Source organism: Trachinotus anak, unplaced genomic scaffold (assembly GCF_046630095.1).
Source record: "Trachinotus anak isolate AG129_WGS33_773 ecotype Australia unplaced genomic scaffold, CSIRO_AGI_Tana_v1 ptg000008l, whole genome shotgun sequence".
Lineage (NCBI taxonomy): Eukaryota > Metazoa > Chordata > Actinopteri > Carangiformes > Carangidae > Trachinotus > Trachinotus anak.
This window is the reverse complement of record NW_027273859.1, coordinates 5,755,982-5,770,194: the sequence shown is the minus strand read 5'-3', so window position 1 is coordinate 5,770,194 and position 14,213 is coordinate 5,755,982. Positions and strand designations below refer to the sequence as shown.

General features: G+C 45.4%; 1 protein-coding gene across 4 annotated transcripts in view; it reads left to right on the top strand.

Moving 5' to 3' along the window:
- The first annotated feature begins 464 nt into the window (after positions 1–464).
- kat6a (K(lysine) acetyltransferase 6A) overlaps positions 465–14,213 on the top strand; it is a 30,091-nt gene continuing 16,342 nt past the window's right edge. For 3 of the 4 annotated variants that reach the window (XM_071482076.1, XM_071482075.1, XM_071482073.1), the window contains exons 1-3: positions 465–603; positions 2,052–3,638; positions 13,271–13,379. In XM_071482076.1, coding sequence (XP_071338177.1) covers positions 2,844–3,638; positions 13,271–13,379 — 904 coding nt within the window. In that variant the 5' untranslated portion in view covers positions 465–603; positions 2,052–2,843. Of the gene's footprint in view, positions 604–825; positions 972–2,051; positions 3,639–13,270; positions 13,380–14,213 lie in introns of those variants that run through there. The other variant, XM_071482074.1, reaches the window with a different exon arrangement.

The window sequence follows — 14,213 nt, the reverse complement described above, 5'->3', positions numbered from 1 at the left end:
GGGACTGGATCTGTGTGGCTTGCTTCCCATCTTCAGCTTAAAAAACACACATCTGCTACAATAGACTGCAGTGTGGAGGGGTGTCTCACTTTGATCTTTAAATACCCTCTAACGTTAAGGCATGCTCATTGGCTTTGAATTTTTTTTTTTTTTTTTTTTTTTTTTACAACTGTTTGGCAAAATGCAGACGCTCCCTTGAATCTCCCTCTATTTGGCTGTAGTGCAGCAGAGAATGCGAGAACACATATCCTCTCTTTTTATTTTTTTTCCTCCAACACCACCACCATCTGTCCCTTTCTTCCATTTCATGTCCTCAAGCAATATCCACACCCCTCTCATAGCAACAGCACGCCACCGCCGCCCCCCGCGCCTTGCAGTGAATTTTTCTTCCCCTGGATCTTCGCCTCGCACCATGCAGACGGTCCCTTGGCCCAGCCTGACGGTTCAGTGTTCCCCCCTCCCCCACCAGCCGTGCTCCTGTTTCACTCAAAGATGGCGTCGGCTCTAGAGCCCCTGGTCTCTGGCTGCATTTTTAGGCTTGTTGTTGTCTCCGTTTCACACGGTTTTGGCACCTTCTCCTCGGCGGCTCGACACGAAATTCCGGTGAGTAGCAGCGGAAGCCGGATGGGGGATATGAGATTTTTCACACGGTCCGCTTTACTCGAGCTTCCCTCGGAAACCAGAACCGGACCAGCTCGGGCTTTCTGGGGAACCGCGAGAGGTAGAGGAAGAGAGGGGTACGGAGGGATGATGATCGCGGAGGTGGGTGGGGGGTATGGAGGGGGGAGCCGAGGCCTAGCTACTCCGCTCTAGCGGCCTTGTCTTCCCCGTACCGCAGGCTGTAGCGTTACGTGGGAGGGCGGTTGGCCGAGGGAGGAAGTCAGCGAGGTGGGGACCGCTTGTAGGGGCGCCTCTGAGCGGACAGAGACTCCTCACCCACACCGAGGGCTGAGAAGGACGCCGCAGAACATGTAATACTGCGGAATCCGCGGCTATCATATCTTCATTTTTGCACTTGCCCGCTAGCCGAGATGGCCGTCTGCAAGTTGCATTGTGCCTTTTGCAAGGCCGCGATCTCACGTTAATATCTGAATGTCATTCAGAATTATATTATTCGCTGTGTTTATTGCGGTGTGATTGTTTGTATTGTCTGAAATATCGGACTAATTGGAAAATGTGGCTATTTGTGCAGGAGCGCTGGCTAACCTCTCGTTTCATGCTGTTTACGTTTCGGGTTAGCGAGTAACGTTAGTAACATAATCGTAACGTTAGCTCGTTGGCTAGCTTCTAACGTTAGCTTGCTAAACAACAGCAGTAAGCGGGAAGGGTTGTTGTCAGATCCAAAGCTGCTTCATATCATATCAGTGAGGGTAATCAGCACCACAGGAACCAGTTTTTCAATGCGACAATTAACGTGGCTTTGATTTTTAGCTAGTGTCTCGGCTAATGTTTGCTAACAGTCTCTGTTTTGACTGCATCATGTTTACGTTAGCAACCCAACTAGCCCAACAGTTAACTTGCTCGTGCAGTTTTTAGGATGGTGTTGTTTACCCCTTTTACACATCATCATTTACATCGTTAAATTGCATATCTGTGCAATTTCTAGTAGCTACCAGCGGTTGTAGTCATGCTTGTTTGTTGACAGGATTTCTGTCATACCGACTGTGGCAGTGATTTGGATGTAATAAGAGAAACGCATGGTTGCATACAAAACTGTTGAGCAAGATGTTTAGAGGTAACATGCATTGATAAAGTGTCTCGTCCTTATTTCCAATTTTGTTAGTAGTGTATAGCCAAACCTCATGGTGCTTTCTAAAGGCAAGCATGGCTTTATTTATATATCTGTGTGAGGGCGCTGTGCCCATGTGGTTTAAAAGTCTGTGCTCTCTCTAAAGTTCTCTGCATCTCACTCAATGTCATCATTCTTTGAAGATTCAACTTTGTTGCTGTAATTTTTACAATTTTTACAATTTGTTCAAGAGATGTTTCACTTTTTTCTGCAGGGTTGCGCTAACCTCTTTCTCTCTGTGTTATTTCCTTTTTCTCTGCAGGGTTTGTCAGATACCGAAGTGCAATAGGCATGAAGGTGATCAGCCCTGGCTACTCCCTGGGGTGAGATATCTGTTCCGTCCCAGAGCTGAGAAGCACAGACTGATAGAGTGAAAGACGACGAGAGAGCAAGTGAAGACAAGGGAAGGTGGATGCAGAGAAAATCCTCATCTTATGGAATGTCATAATCCACATAAAACATATTTACTGTATTGCCCTCACCTTCATGATTGAAACACTAATTTCATGTCTTGGAGACCATGATCATCTTTCACAACTCATATTGAGAACTGGCTAATTTGCCAGCGACAGGAAACTGACTGAACAGGTTTGATTGTCCATGTAAAGGTATTTTGAGATAGGCAAAGTGGGAAACACTTTATTTTTCTGAACACACCCCTCTTCAAGATCTACCCTACCCTATATTGCATTTTGTTGGAGTTGAAGTTGCTAAACGACCTGTTACTTCCTCCACTCCCCCTGCTTCTCGCCAGGGACCATCACCTGGTTGGGAGTGGGTGGTGGGTGGGTGGACCTGATTTTGCTGGGTGGAGGTTTGGCTCAGGGGGTTTGTGCTATGGTTAGCTGCTCCCTTCCGTGCTGCTCATACTCAGCTTCTGAGGGACTCTCTGTGCGGCCCCAGGACAAGGGATAGTAAGCAGGCAGAGGGCAAAGCGGGAGTGGAGGAGGAGGCGGCGCTACGGCGCAGGCCAGGTATTACCTTGGCTTAAAGTCCCTAATTTTTTTGAGCGGTCATTGTGCCCCAGGGCCCCGCACCTACCCAGACCCTAGCCATGGTGAAACTGGCGAACCCAATGTACACCCAATGGATCCTAGAGGCCATCAAAAAGGTGAAAAAGCAGAAGCAGCGACCCTCAGAGGAGCGCATTTGCAATGCGGTTTCCATGTCTCATGGTCTGGACCGCAAAACAGTTCTGGAGCAGTTAGAGCTCAGTGTCAAGGATGGTACGATCCTTAAGGTCACCAACAAAGGTCTAAACTCCTACAAGGACCCTGATAACCCTGGACGCTTGGCTCTGCCCAAACCCAAAGGTAGTGGCAGCTCTGGAGGAGGTGGAGGCGGCGGCGGCGGAGGAGGAGGTGGAGGTGGAGGTGGAGGAGGAGGAGGAGGAGGAGGAGGAGGAGGTGGTGGAGGAGGAGGAGGAGCAGGAGCAGGAGCAGGAGGAGGAGGAGGTGGAGGTGGATGTGGCAGCAGCAGCAGCAGTGGAGGTGGTAGCTCTCACTCCCATTCAGGGAAGAAACCGGGACTTGACTGGAACAAGCTGATCAAGCGGGCACTGGAGGGGCTCCATGAGCCTGGTGGCTCCAGCTTAAAGAACATTGAGCGCTTTCTCAAATGCCAGGCTGATGTGGCGGCGTACTTGTCGGGCAGTGGCTCCATGGGGCCAGGCCTCTTCCACCAGCAGCTGAGGGTGGCCCTGAAGAGAGCAGTGGCCCATGGACGTGTGGCTAAACAGGGTCCACTGTTCCAGCTCATCAGCCGCAGCAGCTCCCAGGATGATGGGACTGGGACGGTGTCTCTGGAATCGCTGCCACCTGTTCGGTTGCTGCCCCATGAGAAAGACAAGGTAATGTCTCTGCACACATGCACCACAAACAAACATGTAAAACTATGTGCATACAACTCAGACTCACACACGTTGATATAATACTTTCAATAAGAACAAACATCTGATCACATGTTTATTAGCATTTTTTCTTTTCACATGGAAGTGAGATTTAACATTTGGATGTTGCTGATCACTGTTGATAGCAGAGGTTTGAGCGTATATACATACACATATGTGAAAAGACAAAAGAGATGTAAAACACTTTGGTCTTTTGCCATCAGCTGTGTCTGATAACATCACGGATATCCTGTTGAAATAGCAACTTTAGCTGAGATGTAATTGTGACAACAAATCTGCGGTTCTCTTACGTTAAAAGATTTTTGAGCAACAGAGAGAAAGTGAGTGTGATCTGTGGAGAAAGTAGAAAACACACTTCTACTCAGATAATAGTTGCTGTACATCCAGAATCGTCCAGATCTATCAGTTGGCAATGCCTGAGACACTGGCACTGTGTTTGTCTGCTTGTTCAAACTGGTCATGGCCTACAGGGTTGTAATTTCCTGTAGTATAGTTAGGTCTTTGAATGTGTGACTGCCAGTTGTGAGTTTTCCTCCAGCATATGGTGTAGCGGTTTACAGTTGTTGCAGAGTTATTTTAGAGGTGCCTCAGCAGGGCTGGGTTATAAGACCAGGCACAAACAAGCGTGAGCATCTTTTCACAAAAACTGGAGTTTGTGTCTTTGTGTTTAAAATGCTTTCATTGTGTGTTTGGAAGATGAGGGTTATCGGGTCAGGATACATGTTACAAAGACGTCACTGAACCCAGCTGTCAGCATTACATTGCTTCATTGGTTGCGTGGCGAGTGACAGAATCACAGGTGTGTTTGTGTCTGCTATGGTCCAGGCTAGCAATACTAGAGTGATGCCGGGTGGGCGGCTGGTGGGCCAGTTTTCAGCAGCAGAGGAGGAGGAGGTCAAGGGAGAGAGTCACATGGCTCCCAGCCTCCTGCAGGGAGTGTGGACCAGCTGCAGGGCTGCTCCCTGTCAGGAGCTGTCAGGAGATGGGAGGAAGAAAGAAAGAAAGAAAGGAAGAGAGGGAAGGGGAGGAGCACAGACAGGCGAGAGAGAGGTGGTCTGTAGTGCTGCCAGAGGAAGAAGCCTGGATGACGCAAGCTTCAGGCCTCTGTAACCAGAAAGACTGAGAGAGGCAGAAAGACAGAGGGAGAAGAGAGCGAGCGAGACAGGAGTTAGAGAAAGAGAGGGAGAGGCAGACATGCAGGCGACAGAGGAGAGCGGGAACACACCCACTTTTGTAACCTGATCAGAGAGAGCAGCCGCCTGCTAACCTCTGCTTGTAAGGGCCAGGGACATGTACACACACACACACACACACACACACACACACACACACACACACACACACACACACGTTACTACTGCAGAGAAAGAAACAGACATAAACACAAACTAAATGCATTCTGACCATGACTGTAAACAAAACGTTTCACAAGTCATAAATCCTCTACTTCAGATCCATGCAGACATGCAAACATGTATTTTAACAACCATCATGTAAATAAACCTGTAAGAACTACACAGAACTATCTGCCAACACAGTGGCCCACCATCTGGCCATGTGTCAGCCGGGTTATCACACAGCCAATCGGCCGCCACACTGCTCCTAAACACTGTTTTGACTGGCTCCTGGCTTTAGCTGGCCCCTGTGTAGGTGTGTGTGTACGTGTCTGTGTAGCCACAGAAGCCTCTGATAAGGATGACCATTCACTTACACACATACATGCACACACTCACTCACACTCACACACAGTAGGATTAGCCTAGAGAGCAGGCTCTAGTCACATGGGGTCACCTAGCACAGTGACCTGCTTGGCTGCAGATGGTCCACCTCTTAAGACAAACAGAGATCAACCACTTCCTCCTCTGTGACTCAGCTACTGATCAGCTTGCTTCTCCAAATGAACCAAATAGAAAAAAAACAAAACAAAGAAGAACAATCACACACCTCAGAGTGAAAGCATGCGTCTACTTAAGTGAATGAACATGTTATGTTATTTTATAATGCACCAGGGAGTTCTTATCACTTCTGTAAATTCAAAGTAATTATTGGCAGAAAGTGAATTTAAGCACAAGCAATTCTCCTGAAAATGCCTCCCTGTTGCATCAGTGGAGTCGCTCATCAATCTGAGTTTATGTATGAAATGTGTGAATATGCATCGGGGAGTTTTGTTGTTTGTTTGTGAGGCTCCTCTTCAGGCTAGTTAGGTCATGAAGAAGCTGCTGCAGCAGTGAGGATGTTGACATTTGTATCTGGCATTCAGACAAGCCTGTTGTTGCCTTGATATATCTCTCCAGAGGAATCAACCTTATTGCTGCTCAGTCATGTGTTTTACGTTTGACTGTTGGTGTGTTCTTGATGAATATGTTAGTCTGTGCCTTTGCAAGTGGCGAGAAACTGCGCTCACGGAAGACAGGAGACGTGCGTTGCATGATCTCTCTCCTCTGTTCTGCGACTCTTCTGCTGGTGCATCATTGCCATATTGCTCTGGTTGATTGCTAACGGTTACAATTTCCCAAGAAAAGGGGGAGAGAGAGCGTGTGTGTATGAGTGAAGGCTGAGGGCGGAGGAAAATCAAAACAAACGGATAAGCACTGGCTTTGACCCCATTTGCAGGGAGATTTGTGTACTCAACACGCTGATGTTTGTGTCACAGATCTCCATTCAAACGGGATCCCAGACCCTATTTCTGTCTCTCAGTGTCCCCCCCCTCACCCTAATAGGGTGCCATTGCCAGGTCATGAAGGGGGAGGTGAATGGGGGAGCGAAGTCAACCAGGGGTCATGGATATAGATGGCAAACCTCATTGCCTCCCTGAGCACCCGTTAGCAGTATGAGGCTACAGCCATTAGGTGGGATGGGCTTGATGCTGAGCTTTTGTGTGTACATCCGTCTCGGTATATAGTTTGTGTGTGTGTGTGTGTGTGTGTGTGTGTGTGTGTGTGTGTGTGTGTGTGTGAGAGAGATCATCATCCTGTCATAATAGGCAAGAGCAATCTCCCTGCCCTGCGGTTGCCCTCTCCTCAACAGCTGGAGCGGGGTGAACCAGAGTTCTCGATGTCGACGTGCAGTGTCATGGCGAGGACGTGTGAAAAGTGACTCGTGAACAACATACACACAGAGCCACATTTCTATTATCACACACACTGGTGTTGTGGTGATTTCCCTCCAAAACGTTCCACTGACCCCTTAACAGGCTTGGCTCATGCTAGTGTCCTACATCTAATGGTTCCTTTGCTGGTAGTGGTTGTGGAGCCGCTACATTAGGCATCACTTATTATGAAGCATAATGGAGATATTTATCCACTGTAATTCATTCCTCTTTGCCCGTACGGGATCAACCCCCACCTGTCTTTCTAATATCACACACATTACCTCTCTGCTTGTGTTTGCTCAAGGTGAAGACATCATGTATCGTCACTCAGAGGACCGTGAATGCAAAATGCCCCCAGACATCGATTATATGCCTTGGGTGCAACCTGCCTCTTCATCTGTTTTTCTATCCACTTCTCTCTCTACTCCCCCATCCCCTGTTGCTCCTACATCATGTTATGTAGCCACAAGAGAGGATTTTGTGTCTGGATGGATGGATGGAAACATTGCCAGGGTTATAGCACTACACCACAGGAATGCTGGGAAAATGACTAAGTTGGGCGCCATGAAATGGTCTCCCTTGACTCTATTGTCAACTTTTCTTGAATTTCAGATTTCGGGCTGATCTATTTTTCAAGAAGGAGGTGAAACTTGTAGAAATCTTTCATTTCTGCCACCAATTTCTGTGACTGGCGTCTATTGTTTGCATTTTGCCAGAGCCCTGGCCTCAGTCGACCGATTATTAGTGCTTAAAGTTAAAAATGGCTGGCTCCACTCTCTGACACTAGCTTTAACCTCAAGCTGTGCTGCTACCACAGACTCTGCTCTTGTTTGACATTTAGAGTAACACACCAGCAGAGAAATGGAAAAACTGACAAGTGATTATTTATTTAAAGGGTCAGTCCAAACAAATCATAACAGAACTGCAACAATTAGTTGATGAGCAAAAGATTATCTGCCAACTATCAATTTGATAATTGATCAACTATTTAGTCAGTTTTATCAATTAATCTGCAGATAGATTGAAAATAGTCATTAGTTGCAGCCTAATACCTTAACGAAACAGTTCCTCATTTACTGTTCTTGTGGTGGTCTACAGCCATGCAGTTAGTTTTTGTTTTATGTGGCATCAGTTTGTTATTGCTTCTCATATTTCTATTGCCAGTCATACGAATGGATCAGAATAAAAAAATGCACCAGCAAAGTCTTTTTCCAGAAACAGTGTCCCAGTGACTCAAGATAATCCACAGACCTCACTGTCAACAGATTTCATGTTTCTTTTGTCAAAAATAAAAGGTCAGTGTCAACAAAACCGTCTGCAGTAATGCCTGTCCTTCCTGTCACATGCTTAACACACATTGGATAGTGTTTATACCTGAAAGCCTGAGCATTGGTCATCATGTGTCTGTCATTGACTTGAACCTATCGGAAGCATAAGAACAACTGAGAACAGACGGCGTCGGCCCCAGGTCTATAGAAACAGCATTAGCAGTGGCGTCAGCGCCCGGTGGGAGCAGTTACCTCGAGCTCACCAGTGACTGTGATGTGAATGGCATTTGGCAAGAGAAGTGTAGCGGTGTGAGGCCTTGCGTATGGCTAACCTCACCACCCCTCAAATAGAGCCAATGTGTTGAGCAGCTGTGGAAGTGGCGGCTGGAGCCTGGCCAGCCCCGCTCCGTTTGATGCAGTGATTTAGCTTTGTGCTCCCTGGCTAACCTCAGTTTTTAATGGAGGATGATGCTTGGCTGAAGGGAGGACAAGCTGGCACTGCTCAGGGTCCTCCTCAGGCTCTTGTAGATATCTCATGAAAATACTGAAAGGCTCATTTCAATGTCACATATACTCATCTATGTGTTAACTGATGTCAGGTAGAGGTCCATGCGTACATGTGGGTGTGCTCATCACTGAAAGTGGAACAATAGCATGTCGAGGTGCGTCTCGTGACTGCTAGCTCTAGTGCGTGTAATGACTTTTGGAGAGAGTGTGTATGTGTTTGCCTGTTGTCTTTGCTTGCACGGCGTGTCCCGTAACAGTGATCAATGAGTTTGTGTTCGAGGTGGGGGTGGCCATAAGGGAAGTGTGGTGGGGGGGTTGCTGAGATCGGGCTGCCATGTTAATGAGATCCTTGACTTGAGATGAGACAAGGACAACAGTAACGCTTTTCCCTCTTTCTCTTTTCTCCCATTGCCTTTTATCCTTTCTCCCCTCCTCCTCCTTCATTTCTGCTTCTCCTTTTGTCCTTCCTCCTTTGTTCTCTCCTTCCTGTCTCACTCTCCTGTCCTCTGTCTTTGGATAACAGAAGTCAGTGTGTAAAGGGGAAAACAGGCTACCATTAGTTGTTTGCTATTTCCTTTTATCTCCCTGTATGAGGTCTCAGACAAAGCTACGTGTTGCCTCAAGTATTAATTTGAACTCTTTGAAAACAAAATGAAGAGCTGGGCAAACACTGAAGCTACATGTGTACTATGTGTTTGACAATATTGTGCTTAAGTGATCCATAAAGCATGGGTGGGTGTGTCAGCCGGGTCATAGTGGAGTACTTTCACCTGTCCATTTGTGCGTAGGCGTGTATTTATAAAGGAACCTGTAACTTGTAAAACGTGTTTTGATGGACTTCAGGTGGCACATCAGGTCCACCCAGTTAACGCAGCTAGTTGCTAGCAGTTGCCAAGAGGAGTGTCTTTGTGGCTCGGACACACATTTTCTTCCTGAATCCTCCTCATGTTGTAAAAAAGAAGAGCACATGCCATAACATGAACACACTGGCTTAAAATAGACACGCACACAGCCACACACATACACACATTTGAAGTCCAGTTTCAGCCATGACGCTTAACTCAAACAGTCAGTCGATGTGAGAAATTTCTAGTGTGCTGCTGTAGTGTAAATGCAGCCCTGGCAGACAGCAGGGGCTGAGCTAGAAAAGGCTGAAACAGGGAGGAAAACCACCAGCTCTCTGGAGGCGTTTGAGGATTGTATTTCACTGTTCCAATATCCCTGTCAAGGAAGAGGATTAGCGTTTCATTTTTTACTATCTGTTGGGGATTAATTTACAGTGGCAGCCAGTAACTGAAGCTCCACTGTAACGTACATCTCTATACAAGGTGTCCGCCTGTGTGAAAGGCAACGCTCGCTCCCAGCTCGTGTTTACTCGAGCGCTCCCAGGGCGAGTGGGAGCAGTTGACCTCCTCCAGCAGGGAAGGGGTTAAGCGTCAGGAATGATTGAGGTGTTGGTCGCACGCAGGCTGCTCAGAGGACTGCTGCTGCAGATTTTCTCTCTTTCTTTACGCCTTCCATTTCCCTCGCTCTCTTGCCCTCTGGATTCTTATTTTTGTCCGTGCTCTGCCTTTTTCATACTCCTCCTCTTTTCTTTCTTTCTCGTTGCTGACTACCATTTCTTTTCACTGACTTGGTTGGTTTGCTCTGTTGTCCAGCATAGCTATGTTTATCATGCATTCACCATTATTAATGATTATTATTTTAACCTGTGGAACTGTGAAATGGCTTCAGAAATAGAGAGGTAGTAAAACTCCATCTTCCTCTCAATAACCTGCATGTCTCTCCTTATCTACCTCGCTCTTCACCACTCATTCTCTGCAACCTTCCCCTCTCTGTTTGCCTCTTTCTTCCCTTACTCCCTCATTTCATACCTTTTGTTGCTCTTTCTCTCTCTGTCCCTGTGCTGTGTGATGTGGGGGTGTGAGGTGTGTGGGTGGGGGCTACTGGAATCAGCCTGAGTCAGAAGGAAATGAACCCAATAAATCAAGCTCTTGTCCCTGTCTCCTCCCTGCCAGGACCTGGTGCCTACCCAGCTCTCTGCAGATACGTGCATTTACACCGCTGTTCTGCAGGAAACCTTGTAACCCCCAACTTCAGTGAATGTCATGTTGTTTTTTTTTCAAGCTAAATAAAGGATTAGATTTTCTATTGTGGGTTGGGAGAGATGTTATGACCTTGGATGTTAAAAATCCTTTTTTCATGGTTTCCAAGGCACATCACTGTCTAACACAGACAGATCATAGTATCTCACAGCGATTCATCACAGTCATAAGGGATGTGCTTGAGAATAAACTCTTCCTCTTAAGAGTCCTTCTCCTTTTAATTTTTCAGTCTGTTAATTCATAGCACCTTGTTATAGAAGTTATGGAAGTATGAGGCTATGTCAGAGAGTTATTTGAGGCTCTACTGAAAATGAACTTTGGTATCTTCCTCTTTAAATATTAGATTTTCTGCTAAGTTACCTTCTTGACCAGTGAGTGGGTGACACAAGCTACAGCCTCATAAATGGGTTTGAGCATTTGCATCAACAGCTGACCGACAGTGACAGTCTCAGCTCAAGTGAAATCTTGCTTTTTAAAAATAGCACATGTTGCCACTCTGTTATGTTACTTCATAATATTGTAGGCACGTCCTTAAAGTGTGAACAATGAATAATAGTTTCTCCTCATTCAGATACCTGAGCGTACCTGTTCAAAGAATAATACAAAAGCTGTTTTGTTTTTTTTTTTATGATGCGTCTTAAGTTTCATATGAAAAGATTTGGCTTTCCATAGAAACTTTAATTTTCCCCCCGAAATGTTACAATGTTCAATAGTTAGTGGGATAATTAGGCTTCTTTGACCCTAATTAACAGAAATTACTGATTATTTATCCACTTCATGTCAGTTTTAAGTTGAGTTGTGACGCTGCTCAAGTTCTGAAGAACAATTAAAGTCATTTGGACTGAGGTCTGGATACACACTCGTCCACTCCAGCACATTGTTGTTTTGACGTTTTGTTTATGTCTGGACATGTGTCTTCTCCCACTCGGTCGTTCTCAGACAGAGCGTTACCCCCTGCCTTCAGTGGCGTGCTGCACAGAAGTATCCCTACAGCATGGTGCTAATACACAGTGTTTGTGCTGACATGCAGAGTGTGATTCATATGAAACAGAGTTTAATATGACAGTCAGAAAGCTCCACTTTGGTGTCATCGGCTCATAGAGGCTTCTTTGTCCTGTTTTTCCCACATGCCTGCTGGTAAACACCAGTCCAGGTGTCATGTGAGTTGTTTTCAATAGTGCCTTTCTCCTTGCCACTCTGCTATAAAGCTCAGACATGGAAGCAGTCAGGCAATGGGGGACGCTGTCCCATCCCAGCCTTCACTGTCCATCACCTGTGCTCTTCTCACACACACTTGTAGGCCACAGTTACACACGGTCACATGTTTCTGATGAACACACTGCACCGTCCTCATGACACTGTTTTTGCTACTAAACTGAGTGTAATTGACACATGTAAAACGGGTGTATTTCAGCCTGGTTGCACACAGATGTTCTTCATTCAAAGCAGCATGTGGCTTCTAAAAACAATTGGCTGCACAAATGGTAAACACATACACAGCTGGTTACCTTGATTCTCTCACATTTTTAAAATTCTGTTGCATTAATGTGTAGAGATTTTGATTATTTGATCACTTGGCAAATCACACAAAGGATAAAATTTGAAAAGGTCAAATGTTTTACAGGCACTTTAAATCACCATGCAGCTCTGTTACAGAGAAAGTTCTCCTGGCATGTGTTGAGACCAAAATTCATTAGTATAGAGGACATTTATGTGAGTTGTAAATATACCAACCAAAGTATAAAGATTTTTATGGTTAGAGTGACAGCAATACAAATTTGACTTGCTTATATCTGTTGGATGGCGCTCAGTAGTAAACAAAATGTGTTTGCTGAAAATTACTTGTGGTTCAGTCTGAGGCAGCAGTAAGGGCTTCCAGGCTCCACAAACATTAAAGGAGAGCCCCCCTGCGGCCCCTCCCCTCCCGTGTCTGTGTGTGTGTCTGTGTGAAGTGCACCTGCACTTCAGGGATGTGATTTTTCAGCTTTATTGTTCGCACAAGTCCTATTTGATGTGTAACACACGTGAAGTGTTATCCAGACTTTTGTTTTCCTGGACACAAACCTGGCTGAGGTTTGTGCTTGTGTTCATTTCAGGCGTCTGAGTACACACCTGCTGACTTTTTTTGTGATTTTGTGGACACACTGAAAGATTCATGCAGCCCCAGAACTGAATGTCTGATGGCATGTTCCAGAGTCAGTGTCAGATTGGGACATGTCGCAGTGGAATTAAACTGCCAGTACAACCAAAAGCACAGAGCTACAGCTTTTGATCAAACAGCTCAGGAGTCATCAAGAGACACTGGCACGCGATGGCAGCCTCTAGCCTGACATGTCCCATAAATTATACAAGCTCACTCATTACAGTAGCTCTCACGCTCTTCATTAACCTTAACTCTCTGTTCACACATCCACATGCTCCATGGTGTCATTGTAGTTTTCAGTCCGCTCTTAGCTTGTTAGTAACACACAGCAACAGTCCGCCACTGTGGCACGACACACAAGGCCACTTTGTTGTCTTCATTTGTACAATGAAGCTGTTAAGTTGACTGACAGTCTCAATTTGCATCCCCCTTCCCCTTCTGCTCTGTCCCTCTGCCAGCCGGTGGCAGAGCCCATCCCCATCTGCAGCTTCTGTTTGGGCACCAAGGAGCAGAATCGCGACAAGAAGCCGGAGGAGCTCATCTCCTGCGCCGACTGTGGCAACAGTGGTGAGTGTTTATTTGTGACCCATAAGACCTGGGCTTTTTCAAAAGCATCTGAACTCAAGTTCAGCCTTTGACTTGCTTACACTTTTCTAGAAGAAGATCCAATTACTATGTTACTTATAATATTATAATATTTTTAATTATACAGTTATACACTTTTTACAATACGAAGCAAGCCTTTTTAGACTGGGGCTATAAAAAAAAATATCAAGTGTAATGTTAGGAAGCTGCACACTTTAACTATTTACAGTGCACACACTTAACACACTGAACTTCTTTATTTTAACTGTTTTTATCTGCATCTTTGGTGTTTGTTTCACAGAAATTAGCAGTAGAAATTAGTTTTTTGTAAATTTGTGACATTTTACAACAGCTTTTATCCCTGACTCCAAAAATTCAATTACTTGCAGTGGGCACATGACAACTTACATTTCCACTTTCTTCATTACTCTTCAACTGACATTTACATCAGCTTTACTTCAACTTCACTTACACTAAAATTAAAATTTCAGCTTCAATCAGTGCAAACACTTAAACTGAAACTTGAGCATCTTTTGGCAAATACTTTAATTGTTTCAGCCATTTAATTTTCATGCCACTTTTTTCAGGAATTCAAATGGTTCACCTGCAAATTTCTAGCTGTAGGGACTCTTTTTTTTAGTTCTTTCTAGAATTATTCTCTTAAGTAGTTTTGTTGTCTTATTTTGGTTGATTTTCTTTGACTTCATTCCCAGCTACTTAAACTTACAGCTGAGAAATATGAACACCGTGACTCAACGTACATACCAGCACTGAGCAGTGTTTTCAGTCAAGTTGAGATACGATTGGTTTCATATA